General features: G+C 38.8%; 1 protein-coding gene across 3 annotated transcripts in view; it reads right to left on the bottom strand.

The window, feature by feature from the left end:
- CRIM1 (cysteine rich transmembrane BMP regulator 1) overlaps positions 1-12,450 on the bottom strand; it is a 185,845-nt gene that overhangs the window by 36,091 nt on the left and 137,304 nt on the right. For 2 of the 3 annotated variants that reach the window (XM_068156138.1, XM_068156150.1), the window contains one exon: positions 9,546-9,674. The exons of the other annotated variant lie outside the window; for it this stretch is intronic. In XM_068156138.1, coding sequence (XP_068012239.1) covers positions 9,546-9,674 — 129 coding nt within the window. The remainder of the gene's footprint in view (positions 1-9,545; positions 9,675-12,450) is intronic. 3 annotated transcript variants of the gene reach the window in all.

The following is a 12,450-nucleotide window of genomic DNA, read 5'->3' as shown; positions in this document are numbered from 1 at the left end:
GAGTACTCACTTGAGAACACACATGCACTGAGTACTTACAGCAGTGAGTCCAGCCCACACAACAAGACCATACAGTTTTCTTTCCCATGTGCAACCGCAAGTGCAAAAGTAGTAGCAAAGCCAGTTACCAACAGGTTCATGTTTCTAGTCACAGTTTTCACTGGACCTCACTGTGCTGGCAAAAGGTACTGCTTAGAGACTTCAACCCCTCTGAACACTGTAGTTCTAGCAAATACTTCACTCTGTACCTTGCAACACCTTTACACATTATGTGCTGATTTGGATATGGGAATTTAAAATTATTCATTTGGATCAATTTAATAAGATGCTATTGGAAGAAAAGGAAAAAAAAAAGAAAGGGCAAGAACACTTGAGGAGGAATTGGTCTTGCAAAAAGCCTTGGTTAATTTTTATTTAATAAAAAACTATTAGCACCAAGGTTTTTAGGCCTGGTCACCACTGGTCATAAACTAATTTCAAATATAGTGATTTATTTCTTTCTCCCCATTTCTTAACTTGCTCACAGTTTTATAAAGACTGTATTAAAAAAAATATATTAACATTTCAGAAAGGCATGATACTCCCTAAGGAGAATCCGTCTGGGATATGAGGGATGGGACAACAGTCTCTAAAGAATGTCTTGCCTTAGGAACAGAAGAACATGAAGATATAGTGAGGCTCTACACAGCACATTGCACATCAACTAAAACTCTTTTCCCCTTAACATCTTATTCTCAATACTAACGCCAAATCTTGTTTTAAAAGGTTATTGGGTCACTCTGAGACTGAGTCACTGGCTGCTAGAGGAAAGAAAGATGTACACAAATCAGCATATAAATGCAGCTGATATACAGATCAGGGCCTGCTCCACAAACAAGACAACAAAATTCTGTCCCAGGATATGCAATGTTAGTCTTTGTGGGGATTCACTCAGCCAATCTCTCCTTCTCAGGTATGGTATCTCAGAAACAGTGTATCTAAAAATGAATTTATGAGCCTAAATTCAAACCATCAGATGCATAATTCATTGCTGACTCCAGAGTGCTCACATTCCCATCTCACATGAACCTAAGAATACTTGGAGTGTTGTTATAAAATATTACTCAAATATCAAACTGAAAAGTAAACAAAATTCAATCCTATGAATTGCATGTTTATATCTAAAACAGGCCTTCTGTTTGAACTTCTAATGGCTTGACTGTAATTCCAACTAACTCTTGTTTAAAGATCTCTCACTTTCCGTTTTCTAAATTGGGATATTAATTTTTCTCCAATTTATTGTTTTACGTATGGACACCTAGTAATTGTACTGAAAGTCATCGTAGCTATAAAGTTTCTGAAAATGCATTCTAGAGATGCATAGCCTGTTGAAATACTTCTGGTTTTCCTCTAATTCACAGATAAAAAACCTAATTATTAGAGAATATTAATAGATCACAGAATACTAGGGGCAGGAAGGCACCTCAAAAGATTATTTAGTCCAAACTCCACTGCCAGAACAGGATTACCTATACCTTATCAAGACACAGGAATGTCTTGAATATCTCCAGAGAGGGAGATGCCTGACATGAATTATGCCAATGTTTCAACACGGCTTACGCTGGTGTCCATTTTTAAAAAAATTGTAGCACGGCTGAGCAAAGCTAGCTACATACCTTTACCATCGTTATTTTGTCGGTGCTGAGGCTAGATTATGTCAGGAGAACTGTTTCACAGTACCTTTATAACTAAGCACTCCTCAGCCGTCCTCTTGATGTGGATTGCTACTGCTGGTTAATCTTCAGGGGTGGGGATCTGGGGAGGCAAATTTATGAAGGAGAAAACTAGGTTACTTATCAGTAACTGGAATTCTCTGAATATATTGCCTCCACAGATCCACACTAACCCTCCCTCCTCTTGTTAGAATTAACTCATGATTCAAATATCTGGGTAAAAATGAAGGGACTGGGCAGTGTTATGCTAGAAAACCCTGTTTAAAAAAAAAAAAATTCTCATGAGTCCTTTGAGGCAAATTACTCACTTGGGTACTTGCTCTAAGCAACGCCAGGATTCACATACAACACATGGCTTCATGAAGATGGATTTGTAGCAGTGAGATCTCAAAGGTGGCACTACTAGAAAATCACCAAGCTTCCACAAACCTTCTAGCAGCACACTGGGTATTTTTTTCCATGAGCCAAGTGAAGCTCTTATCTGCTTCCATAACATTAGATCTATTGCAAGCATTACTAAACCAAATATATTATTGTAATCTTCAGAGATCCCTGCCAAAGACTTTTACTCTAGTGAGAAGACAAATAGTATTTATTGGACACAAGTAGTTCATCATAATCCCACCCTCTTCAGGGAGCATTTCCACTATCTTCCACATGGAGACTTAGAGTTAATATTTCACTTCTACTTAGAATATGTACTTTTTTTCCGATGTAAGCCTTCAATTTTTAAGAATCATGTTTTACCCCCAATTTTTTGATGTCTCTATTTCACTAATTAAGATCTAATACATAATAGCTGTTCACTTTCGCACCACTGCTGAAGGATAATAAAACATCTTTCTTCTGCCAGATCTAGAAAATTATTCAAAATCCAAGATATACTCTCCTTGCACCAAGGGAGACTACACGCACTACTGGATTTGTTTTCACATGTATTTTTCTTCCTATGGAATTTGTTGCTAAATCAAGGGAACTATGGGAGATAGCTTTTACTAAAATAGAAAAGCATTACCAAATTCATATATTCCTTTATTATCTCCAGGAACTTTGCTTTGTCTGAAGTGTGTGATTAGTGTATGTGATTATTGATCACACTTGTAACTTATTATCAAAATAAAAGATGTTTATTTAAATGGACAACATTATCACTGATGGAGTTTTGAGTAATTTGTGACTATGGATTATTCACAGGAATAGAAGAATGAAACATTCAAATTTGGGGTAGGAAAAGTGAAAGGTTAGGAAAACACATCCCAAACTCTACCCGCTGCATGACTAACATACAGGAAAGAGGAGTTGAGATATATTTTCCCATCTTAGTCCCTGAAAAGTTTTTCTCAGGCTTTTTTCTATCATCCCTCCATAAACATTTTCAGAGCCTTAACCACTGCTATTTAAAGGCAGCCCAGAGAGGCCCCTGCCTAAATCTTCTCAAACCTCCTAAGCCTGCCTTTGAATGTCTACACAACTAAACTAAGTCCCATACTGCCAAACCCAAATTCCATGTCAGAATTCCACTCCATTTTATCAACTACAAAGGGAGATGATGTGACTCATTAGAATATTGAAGTCCATGCTGCAGAAGTCTACTAGTATTGACTGAATGATAGCACCTCCTTTTTAAGTCCATGATAGAATATATTTTCTTCACATTTAAGGAAAAAGTGTCAAGATGCTTCCAAAAACATTTCTGTATCTAAATAAAAGTTTAGGGAAAAGGGGTGGTTTTATGTTTAAAGAACTGTCCAAACTCATACAAAGACTTCTAATTTTTGCATAGCAATTCCATAGTTTGCTTTGACAGACGAAAGAGACCATGGCATGAAGAGAATGATCATGCACTCTGATGTGCTTGGAAAACGACTCATCTCAGCCTTCTATAATTGCATCTGCCCATAAGCAGTCTGGAATTAATGAATTGTATGATAGTTGCATCTTTTAACTGCAAAGGTAAGCCTTCAAAATGAAGCAAACAGTTTTTTACAACTGACAGTAATGCTCTAATTTGACCCAATTTTACTAAGATTTCAAAGGATGAAAAATACTAAAGCCATACATGCTTGAGGTTACACCCTGAACAGTACTTCATGTTTAATCCATATGGGGTAAAATGCTATACTCTGAGTTGCAAGAAAAATCTTAAAGGCTTTTTCATTAATATAATATGGGGAACAGACAAGACTGGATAAAATATTGGACCTTACGAAGAATGATCCAGGGTCCAAAAGCAACTGTCAGATTTTAAATCTTATGTTACTGCAATCAGCAGGCATTATTCACTGTGCCCATTAGTATTCTTTGAAGAAACAGGAGTCCTGCCACACAAATAGCTAATTGCTGGTCTTGCTTCATTCCCCTGATGTACTCCTCCTCTTGAAGATTGTAATCTGCTCCAGTTTCCTGTGAAAGGAAAAACTGAAGACTCAAAACACAACAGCAATTGCTGCATCCTATGAGTAGCAATTTTTTTTCTTATTTATTTTGTCGTTGTTTCTTATTCTTGTATCATCTTATATCAACCTTTTTTCTTTTCTTTAAGGTATTAATATTTTCATTAAGGTATTTAATATTTTTCCTATTGTTTTAGTTTAATTTTTGGTAGGCTACAGTGGTTCTTCCAGTATCTTGGATTATACTTTTTTCTTTCTAACCTCATGTAGTGTGTCTTTGGCTTCTACATGCTCCTGATCAGTACGATCATTCTTTCTCCTTCATCATTTGTGGCTCCATCTCTTCTCACTGGAACTTGCCCTCCAAAGATAGTTTTTTTCTTCCTTTCTCTTACAACTTGGTCTGCCTCTACTTTGTTACTTTAATTTTATTTTACAGCATATATATTTCCATTGTTGGAAAGAAGCTCCAAGGAGAGGGATCTTGGAGTCCTGGGACAATAAGTTATTAATGAGACAGTAATGTGCCTTGTGGCCAAGGCAGCCAATGGTATCCTGGGGTGAATTAAGAAGAGCGTGTCCAGTAGGTCAATAGGATATCTTCTCCCTCTACTCTGCACTAGTGAGACCACACCTGAATATTGTGTCCAGTTCTATGCTCCCCAGCTCAAGAGACTCAGGGAACTACTAGAGAGAGTCCAACAGAGGGCCAAGAGAATGAGTAACGGAATAGAACATTTACTTTAGAAGGAAAGGCTGAGAGACCTGGGGCTGGTTTAGTCTTGAGAAGAGAAAACTGAGAGGGGATTTTACTAATTGTGTACAAATCTCTGAAGGGTGGGTGGCAGGAAGAAGGGGCCAGCCTCTTTTCAGTGGTGCCCTGCGATAGGATGAGGAGCAACAAGTACAAACTGGATCACAGAAAGTTCCTCCTCAACATCAGTAAAAACTTCTTTATTGTAAGAGTGACAGAGCACTGGAACAGGCTGCCCAGAAGGGTTCTAGAATCTCCATCTACAGAGACTCTGAAAACCTGCCTGGACATATTCCTGTGGGCCTGCCCTTGATGATCATGCTTTGGCAGGGGAGCTGGACTCAATCTCTACTCAATCCCTTCCCATCCCTACCATTCTGTGAATCACTGATCCTACGATTGTGTGGTGTTCCAGCATGTTTTTGTGTTCACAGCAAAAACAGGTAAAAGAGTAAAGGACAAAGCAAACTACTTCTATTAAAACTATATTCTAGATATGTTACGATTTGCTTATCCGGTCTAAACAAATTTCATGATATCATATGTAGATAACTATTGCAAATGAATCTGTTTTACTGATTTGTAGTTGCAGGAATGTCAAGAGAGCAACACAGGTTTTACTCTATGTTCTCCCACTTTGTCATTTTATGTTCATTTTGGCTAATATAGATTGAAATTTAACAAATCTTCAGAGATCTCTACACAGAAATGAGAAAAAAAATATTGGAAAGAAGATTAGCAGAATTAGTATATGATGGGGATAAAGGGGGCCATGTGGCCCTCCTTAACTCAGGCACTTTAAATCTGACTTATTCGAGCAGCTTAGACCAACAAGAAACAAGTGAGTGCAGCACAGAGATAGCGATGTTCCCAAAGGGCCACACATGCTGAAGATAATACACTTTTTCATGTTCTCAGATAGCCAAGATGCAACTAAATTGACTGGGATATGAAAGTACCTAAATCTTAAAACACAGAGAACTAGTGCAGTATATTTTCAGCATTATTTAACATAAAACTCCTTTCTACTCAGTGCTCACACGCTTATTTGTCCAGAGCCTTGCAAACAAAAAACATGGCTTAATGGAAAAATTCTGTTTCAGTCATTTTGACTGATAACCATCAAATAAGGAAGATTTCTAAGCTGTTATTTTTCTTAACTACTTAGAAAATAAACATTGTCCCTCTCTGAATTACTGAGATTTTGAAGCAATCTACAATTCAAAATTATTTAACTCATTAGAGAGATATACAAATGATACTACTAAGTTTTCTTCAGAAGGTTTGCTACTGCAAAATGAAAATAATTCCAAGTAAATTTGTAAAGAGAAAAATTCCCTTTAGTAGGTTCTTAAGCACTATTTTCTCAGAAATACTTCAAGCAATAACAGAGACTTCTTGGAATATCGTAGGCATATGCATGCAATCTGGAGACTTAGGACAAAAAGAAATGATCCTTTGGAGTGATGGATATCCTTGTACCAAACTGAAAGGATTGCATGAACAGACACAGATGATGAAATTTCCCGTCCATCTTCTTTGTGTTACAACTCCTCAATTTAACAACAATTTCATAGTTTCATAGTTTCATTCAGGGTTGGAAGGGACTACAAGGATCATCTAGTTCCAACCCCCCTGCCATGGGCAGGGACACCCCACACTAGATCAGGCTGGCCAGAGCCTCATCCAGCCTGGTCTTAAACACCCCCAGGGACGGGGCCTTGACCACCTCCCTGGACAACACATTCCAGGGTTTCACCACTCTCATGGTGAAGAACCTCCTCCTCACATCCAGCCTGAATCTCCCCACCTCCAGCTTCATTCCATTCCCCCTAGTCCTATCACTACCTGAGATCCTGAGAAGTCCTTCCCCAGCCTTCCTGTAGGCCCCCTTCAGATACTGGAAGGCCACAATTAGGTCACCTCGGAGCCTTCTCTTCTGCAGACTGAACAGCCCCAACTCTTTCAGTCTGTCCTCATAGGAGAGGTGCTCCAGCCCTCTGATCATCCTTGTGGCCCTTCTCTGGACACGTTCCAGCACCTCCACATCCCTCTTGTAATAGGGGCTCCAGAACTGGACACAGTACTCCAGGTGGGGTCTCACCAGGGCTGAGTAGAGGGGGAGAATCACCTCCCTCGACCTGCTAGCCACACTTCTCCTGATGCAGCCCAGGATCTGATTGGCTTTGCGGGCTGCAAGTGAACATTGAGAGCTCATGTTGAGTTTTTTGTCCACCAGCACTCCCAAGTCTCTCTCCTCAGGGCTACTTTCCAGCCAGTCACTGCCCAGCCTGGATTTGTGCCTGGGATTGCCTCAACCCAGATGCAGGACCCTGCACTTGCTCTTATTGAACCTCATGAGGTTGGCTTGTGCTCACCTCTCCAGCCTGTCAAGGTCCCTCTGGATGGCCTCCCTTCCCTCCAGCATGTCTGCTGCACCACACAGCTTGGTGTCATCAGCAAACTTGCTGAGGGTGCACTCAATGCCACTGTCCATGTCACCCACAAAGATGTTGAACAAGACAGGTCCCAGGACTGATCCCTGAGGGACTCCGCTTGTCACTGGCCTCCACTGGGACATGAAGCCATTGACAGCCACTCTTTGGGTGCGGCCATCAAGCCAGTTCCTTATCCATGTAGTGGTCCACCCATCAAACCCATGTGTCACCAGTTTGGAGACCAGGATGTGGTGCGGGACAGTGTTGAAGGCTTTGCTCAGGTCCAGGTAAATGACATCAGTTGCTCGCCCCTCATCTATTAATTTTGTCACCTGCTCATAGAAAGCAACCAGGTTGGTCAGGCAGGATTTGCCCTTGGCAAAGCTATGCTGACTGTTCCAAATCACCTCTTCACTATTCTTTTGAGCGAGTAGTGACTCCAGGAGGATCTGCTCCATGATCTTTCCAGGCACAGATGTGAGACTGACTGGCCTGTAGTTCCCTGGTTCCTCCTTCTTGCCCTTTTTGAAGATGGGGGCAATGTTTCCCCTTTTCCAGTCTGTGGGGACTTCACCAGATTGCCATGACTTTTGAAATATAATAGAGAGGGGTTTAGCAACCTCATCTGCCAGTTCTCTCAGTACCCGTGGGTGTATCCCGTCGGGTCCCACGGACTTGAACACTTTCAGGTTCTTCAGATGATCACGAACCTGATCTGCAATTACAATGGGCAGTTCTTCCTCCCCTCCCTGGCTTTGTCTTCCATAACATCAGGAGTGTGGCTAGAGGCCCTTGCAGTGAAGACTGAGGTAAAGAAGTTATTAAGTACCTCAGCCTTTTCCTCATCACTTGTGACCATGTCACCATTTTCCTTTCTGAGGGGGCCCACACCTTCCCTAGTCTTCTTCTTCCAATTAGTATACCTGTAGAAGTTCTTAGTGTTCCCTTTAATCTCCCTGGCTAGATTCAATTCATAAACTCATGTAACATGCTGAAAGCAAAACTTAACATTTCTAATTTTGTCTTTAGGAAGAACCAATTAAGGCATGTACGCGATAGCTTGGATGCAATCTATGGAAAGTCATCCTTGCCACGAATACAACTTTTAATTGAAGGTATTATTTCTGTATTACCATAATGGCATTATTGCAAGCCATATAATGTTATTATGATGTGCCTTTACCTTACGGAAATAGAAAACAAATGCACATTTCTCCCAAAAAATGTTGAAAAAGCTCCTTAAGCAAAATACCAATCCAGTCCTAAAACTTTTGTTTGTAGAAATTGAGACTTTTTATTTTGACCATTTCTACTGGGAACTCTAAAATAGTCATATGGGTTTAGCAAGTGACTGAGAAGAAGAGAAATGGAAAATCCTTTAATTGTGAAAGCCTTGAGGCTACAAGGAAGATGCAGAACTAAACATTACAAAGAGTTTAAACACATTCCTAGGCTATGCCAGCAGTTAATGATGCATCCCATGACTGAGACTAGTATTCCATAGGTGGCCTTTATTAGGCAATTCCAATAACCAACCTGATCTTTCCTCTTTCTATTTCTTCTGTAAATATCCTTAATTCTTACAGAAACATTGCCAGAAAATACATTTTTTTTTTCTTCACTAACATACACAAAATTCTCACAAAATTACAATATTTTTCTTCTTGGGGAAGAAATAGATGTTAAAAATCTGCATAAATCCTAGCTAAAGCATTAAATACACATATATATTATAAGAACATACTATAGAATTAAAATAATGGATAGATACATAATTACATCCCTCAGACAGGCATTTTTCAAACATGACAATAAACCTCAAACCCCATGTTTTGAGGGGAAAAAGCTAAGCTGAAAATAGGCTGGTTAGCAACAGGAGTTTTTGAAGTACACGAACCCAGATGCTCTTAAACTCTTCACACACAGAGATGAAAATGAACTGTGGGAGTCTTATCAGACTTCCCAGAGACTGAATGAATGTTAAGTAACAAATTATTAGCTTTTCTACCTCACTGTTGTTTTTACCTTAAGTCAGATGTTTTAGGTTTTCCTCAAAAAATGCTTTTAAGGAAGCAAACAACCAGTGTCAGAAATCAGAAGCCTGTCCTTTGAAGACGAACAATCATAAAACACACACATATTAACACACCATAGAATCAACATTATGAATGGAAAAAAACATCTTACTAGCATTTTTACATATAGCTTGCTATAAAAGGTAGAAGCTGTTTTATTTTTGCATACTCACTGGTTTTGCACTGACAGATGCGGCAACCATTTTGGTCTAGTTTGAAGCTATAGATACAGTCTTTTTCAGTCAAAGTGCAGTTAACCAAAATCTCACAGGTGGGAGGACCTATTGTGATGTATGTTGGTTCTGAAGGTAAGAGAAAACAGATTTGAGATTACATGAAAAATTTAATTAAAGTTCACCAAAATGCATACACAATGCAATTGTGCAGCAAATAACTTTTAACTAATTGTACTCCTGATTAATTACTGTTCTTGGTACTCCTAGAATATTTCAAGACGCAGACTTTGTTTTGAAGTAGTGCATACTCATCATGAACAGAGTAAATCTGCATAAAATTTCTGAACTATGAAACAGGAAAAAAATACTGCTTCTTTTTGACTATGAAATCAGCTTTCCTGTATATACAGTTCAAACGTGAATGCAAAATACTTCTTTTGCCTAATTCCAAAAGTACTCCATCAAAACTTTGTGCAGGTATTTTTTACTTTAAAAACTGAAGAGTACTTTCTCCAAAGCTCAGTTGATTGGTACTACTAAGCTGAAAATCAAAGCAAGTTACTCAGTAGATCAAATCTTTCTCTGTGTGAATAAGATCACTTCTAGTGAAGTTTGAAGCAGAAGAGACTGAATACCAAAAGGGAATGTACGACACACTGCATTTAAAAGAGTTCTGGAAATCATTTAACATGTCTGTTCACTGAAAACATTCCTTCTTGCAGTCCACATTGCAGTACCAGATTAATATCCTCAACATAAAAAATGAATAATCTGAATTGTTATGCATTTATGAACATTATAATACTCTACATATATACACACACACACTACACAATACTTTTGCTCTGTAAGACTAATTTTGTCTATCTTGTGTTTTTCAAAGAACTCAAGCACTTAAGAACTAATGACTTTATAGTTATGAATATTATTAACGTTGTACTAAACATTCAGGAAACAGAAATTGCATGACTATCAAAGAAATGTGAGCTTTTGGTTTACAGTTTCAATTGCTTAGGTATCAATAAATTGTGAATACATGCAGAAATGTTATAGTAACCATCAGGGAAATAAAACATAATGCAGAATGAACATTTTCATGGACTAGAGGCAGCCGTCTCTCATCCTCAAACCAAATTCATTAAAAGGCAGATTTTGCCATCCTTACTTAAAGGCAGCTAGTCTTTTTTCCTCAGACAGGAGAGGCTGAGGGAGCTGGGATTGTTTAGCCTGGAGAAAAGGAGGCTCAGGGGAGACCTTATTGCTGTCTACAACTGCCTGAAAGGTGGTTGTAGCCAGGAGGGGGTTGGTCTCTTTTCCCAGGCAATCAGCACCAGAACAAGAGGACACAGTCTCAAGCTGCCCCAGGGGAAGTTTAGGCTTGAGGTGAGGAGAAAGTTCTTCACAGAGAGAGTCACTAGCCATTGGAATGGGCTGCCCAATGAGGTGGTGGAGTCCCCATCCCTGGAAGTGTTCAAGAGGGGACTGGAGTGGCACTTGGTGCCATGGTTTAGCAGTCACAAGGTCTTGGGTGACAAGTTGGACTTGATGATCTTTCAGGTCTCTTCCAACCTTATTGATTCTATGATAGTAATCAGCATTACTCGCTAGAATTATGTACCGTTAACCAAAACAAATACCTGAGCATATTGGTCCCATGTCCAGCAAGCAGCTGGTGCACCCATACCTTCCAGTTAAATGAAAATTACTCTATTATGGGAATAAGCAATGCTTTAGTTGTCTTTTATGATTTTCTGCTTTCATAGTTTCTCCCCAGCCCTACTCCTCCCTTCATAACAGTTTATACAGCTGGTGAATATTTTTAATCCTTTTTAGATTGGGTCAGCTAAGTACAGTTTGGAGGGAAAAACTGCATGAAAGACATTACAGTGAAGTTAGACAACCTGAAACTTATCTCAGAGGTTACAGTACAGATTCCTCACTTTGCTGAAAGCTTCAAGTAATACTCAAATTCTGTTGCTTGTATAATTTCTATAGGCAAAGTAGCTATACACTTTACACATATATAAAATATCACCCACATTTTTGTTTAAATACAAGATGGATACTTGTATAATGGCATCTGTGGCTCTGTAGACCCTTCAAATCTCTTCTAATTGAAATAAGAACTTCATCCAGACCTTTTTTATTCCTCTCTCTTTTAATATAAATTACTAGGTTGGAAGTCAAAGGAGAGATTATGGAAGTTTATGTGAATTTTTATTTCACAGCTCTGAGCTTGTTCATGCAGCATGGAAGAGGAACCATAAGCCATGTATTTTAGAGTCCACTGATTTCCAAACTAGACTTCTTTTATTTTCAGCTAACTCCTCTTTGTTTCCAAGTTAATTCATTAAACTGATAAAATCATATCTTAATGTTTAACATTTTCAATCTCAACCAACCATTAGTTTAGGAATCATTAACATATTGATAGATACCAATAAAACGATATATTCCAGATCCATTAATTAATCCCATCTGTTTAGGACTCAGTGTATGTAAACTAGTTTTGCAAACAAACATTTTTTAGCATCTGGTGCCTATTATGAAAACCTTTTCTACCTCACTCTGTTCACACCAAAATACCCTAAACATGCAAAAGTCCAGAACAGAAGAGTTACCCTGAAGCTACTGGTCAGCCAGCTCAAAACCTGTACTTCAAATGACAAAAAGCCACAGCAATAATTATATTCATTGGTGGCTAAAAGCCACAAATCATATGAATCATTAATATTACCTAAACCAAAGCTCAAAGACAGTAACACAAGCTGAAGAACAGGAGAGTGTAGCTTTTCCATCTGAGTGCAGAGTAAGTCTGATAAAATATATAGGTAGAAACCCCTAAAAAACCTCAGTGAAAGCCGAGATCCAAGTTAATATTCATTGATCCACTTGGATGCAA

This window comes from Melanerpes formicivorus, unplaced genomic scaffold (assembly GCF_026170545.1).
Source record: "Melanerpes formicivorus ecotype bairdi unplaced genomic scaffold, bMelFor1.0.p_v2 SCAF_2, whole genome shotgun sequence".
NCBI lineage: Eukaryota > Metazoa > Chordata > Aves > Piciformes > Picidae > Melanerpes > Melanerpes formicivorus.
Note: the sequence above shows the minus strand (reverse complement) of the source record. Positions and strands in the feature narration are given on the sequence as shown.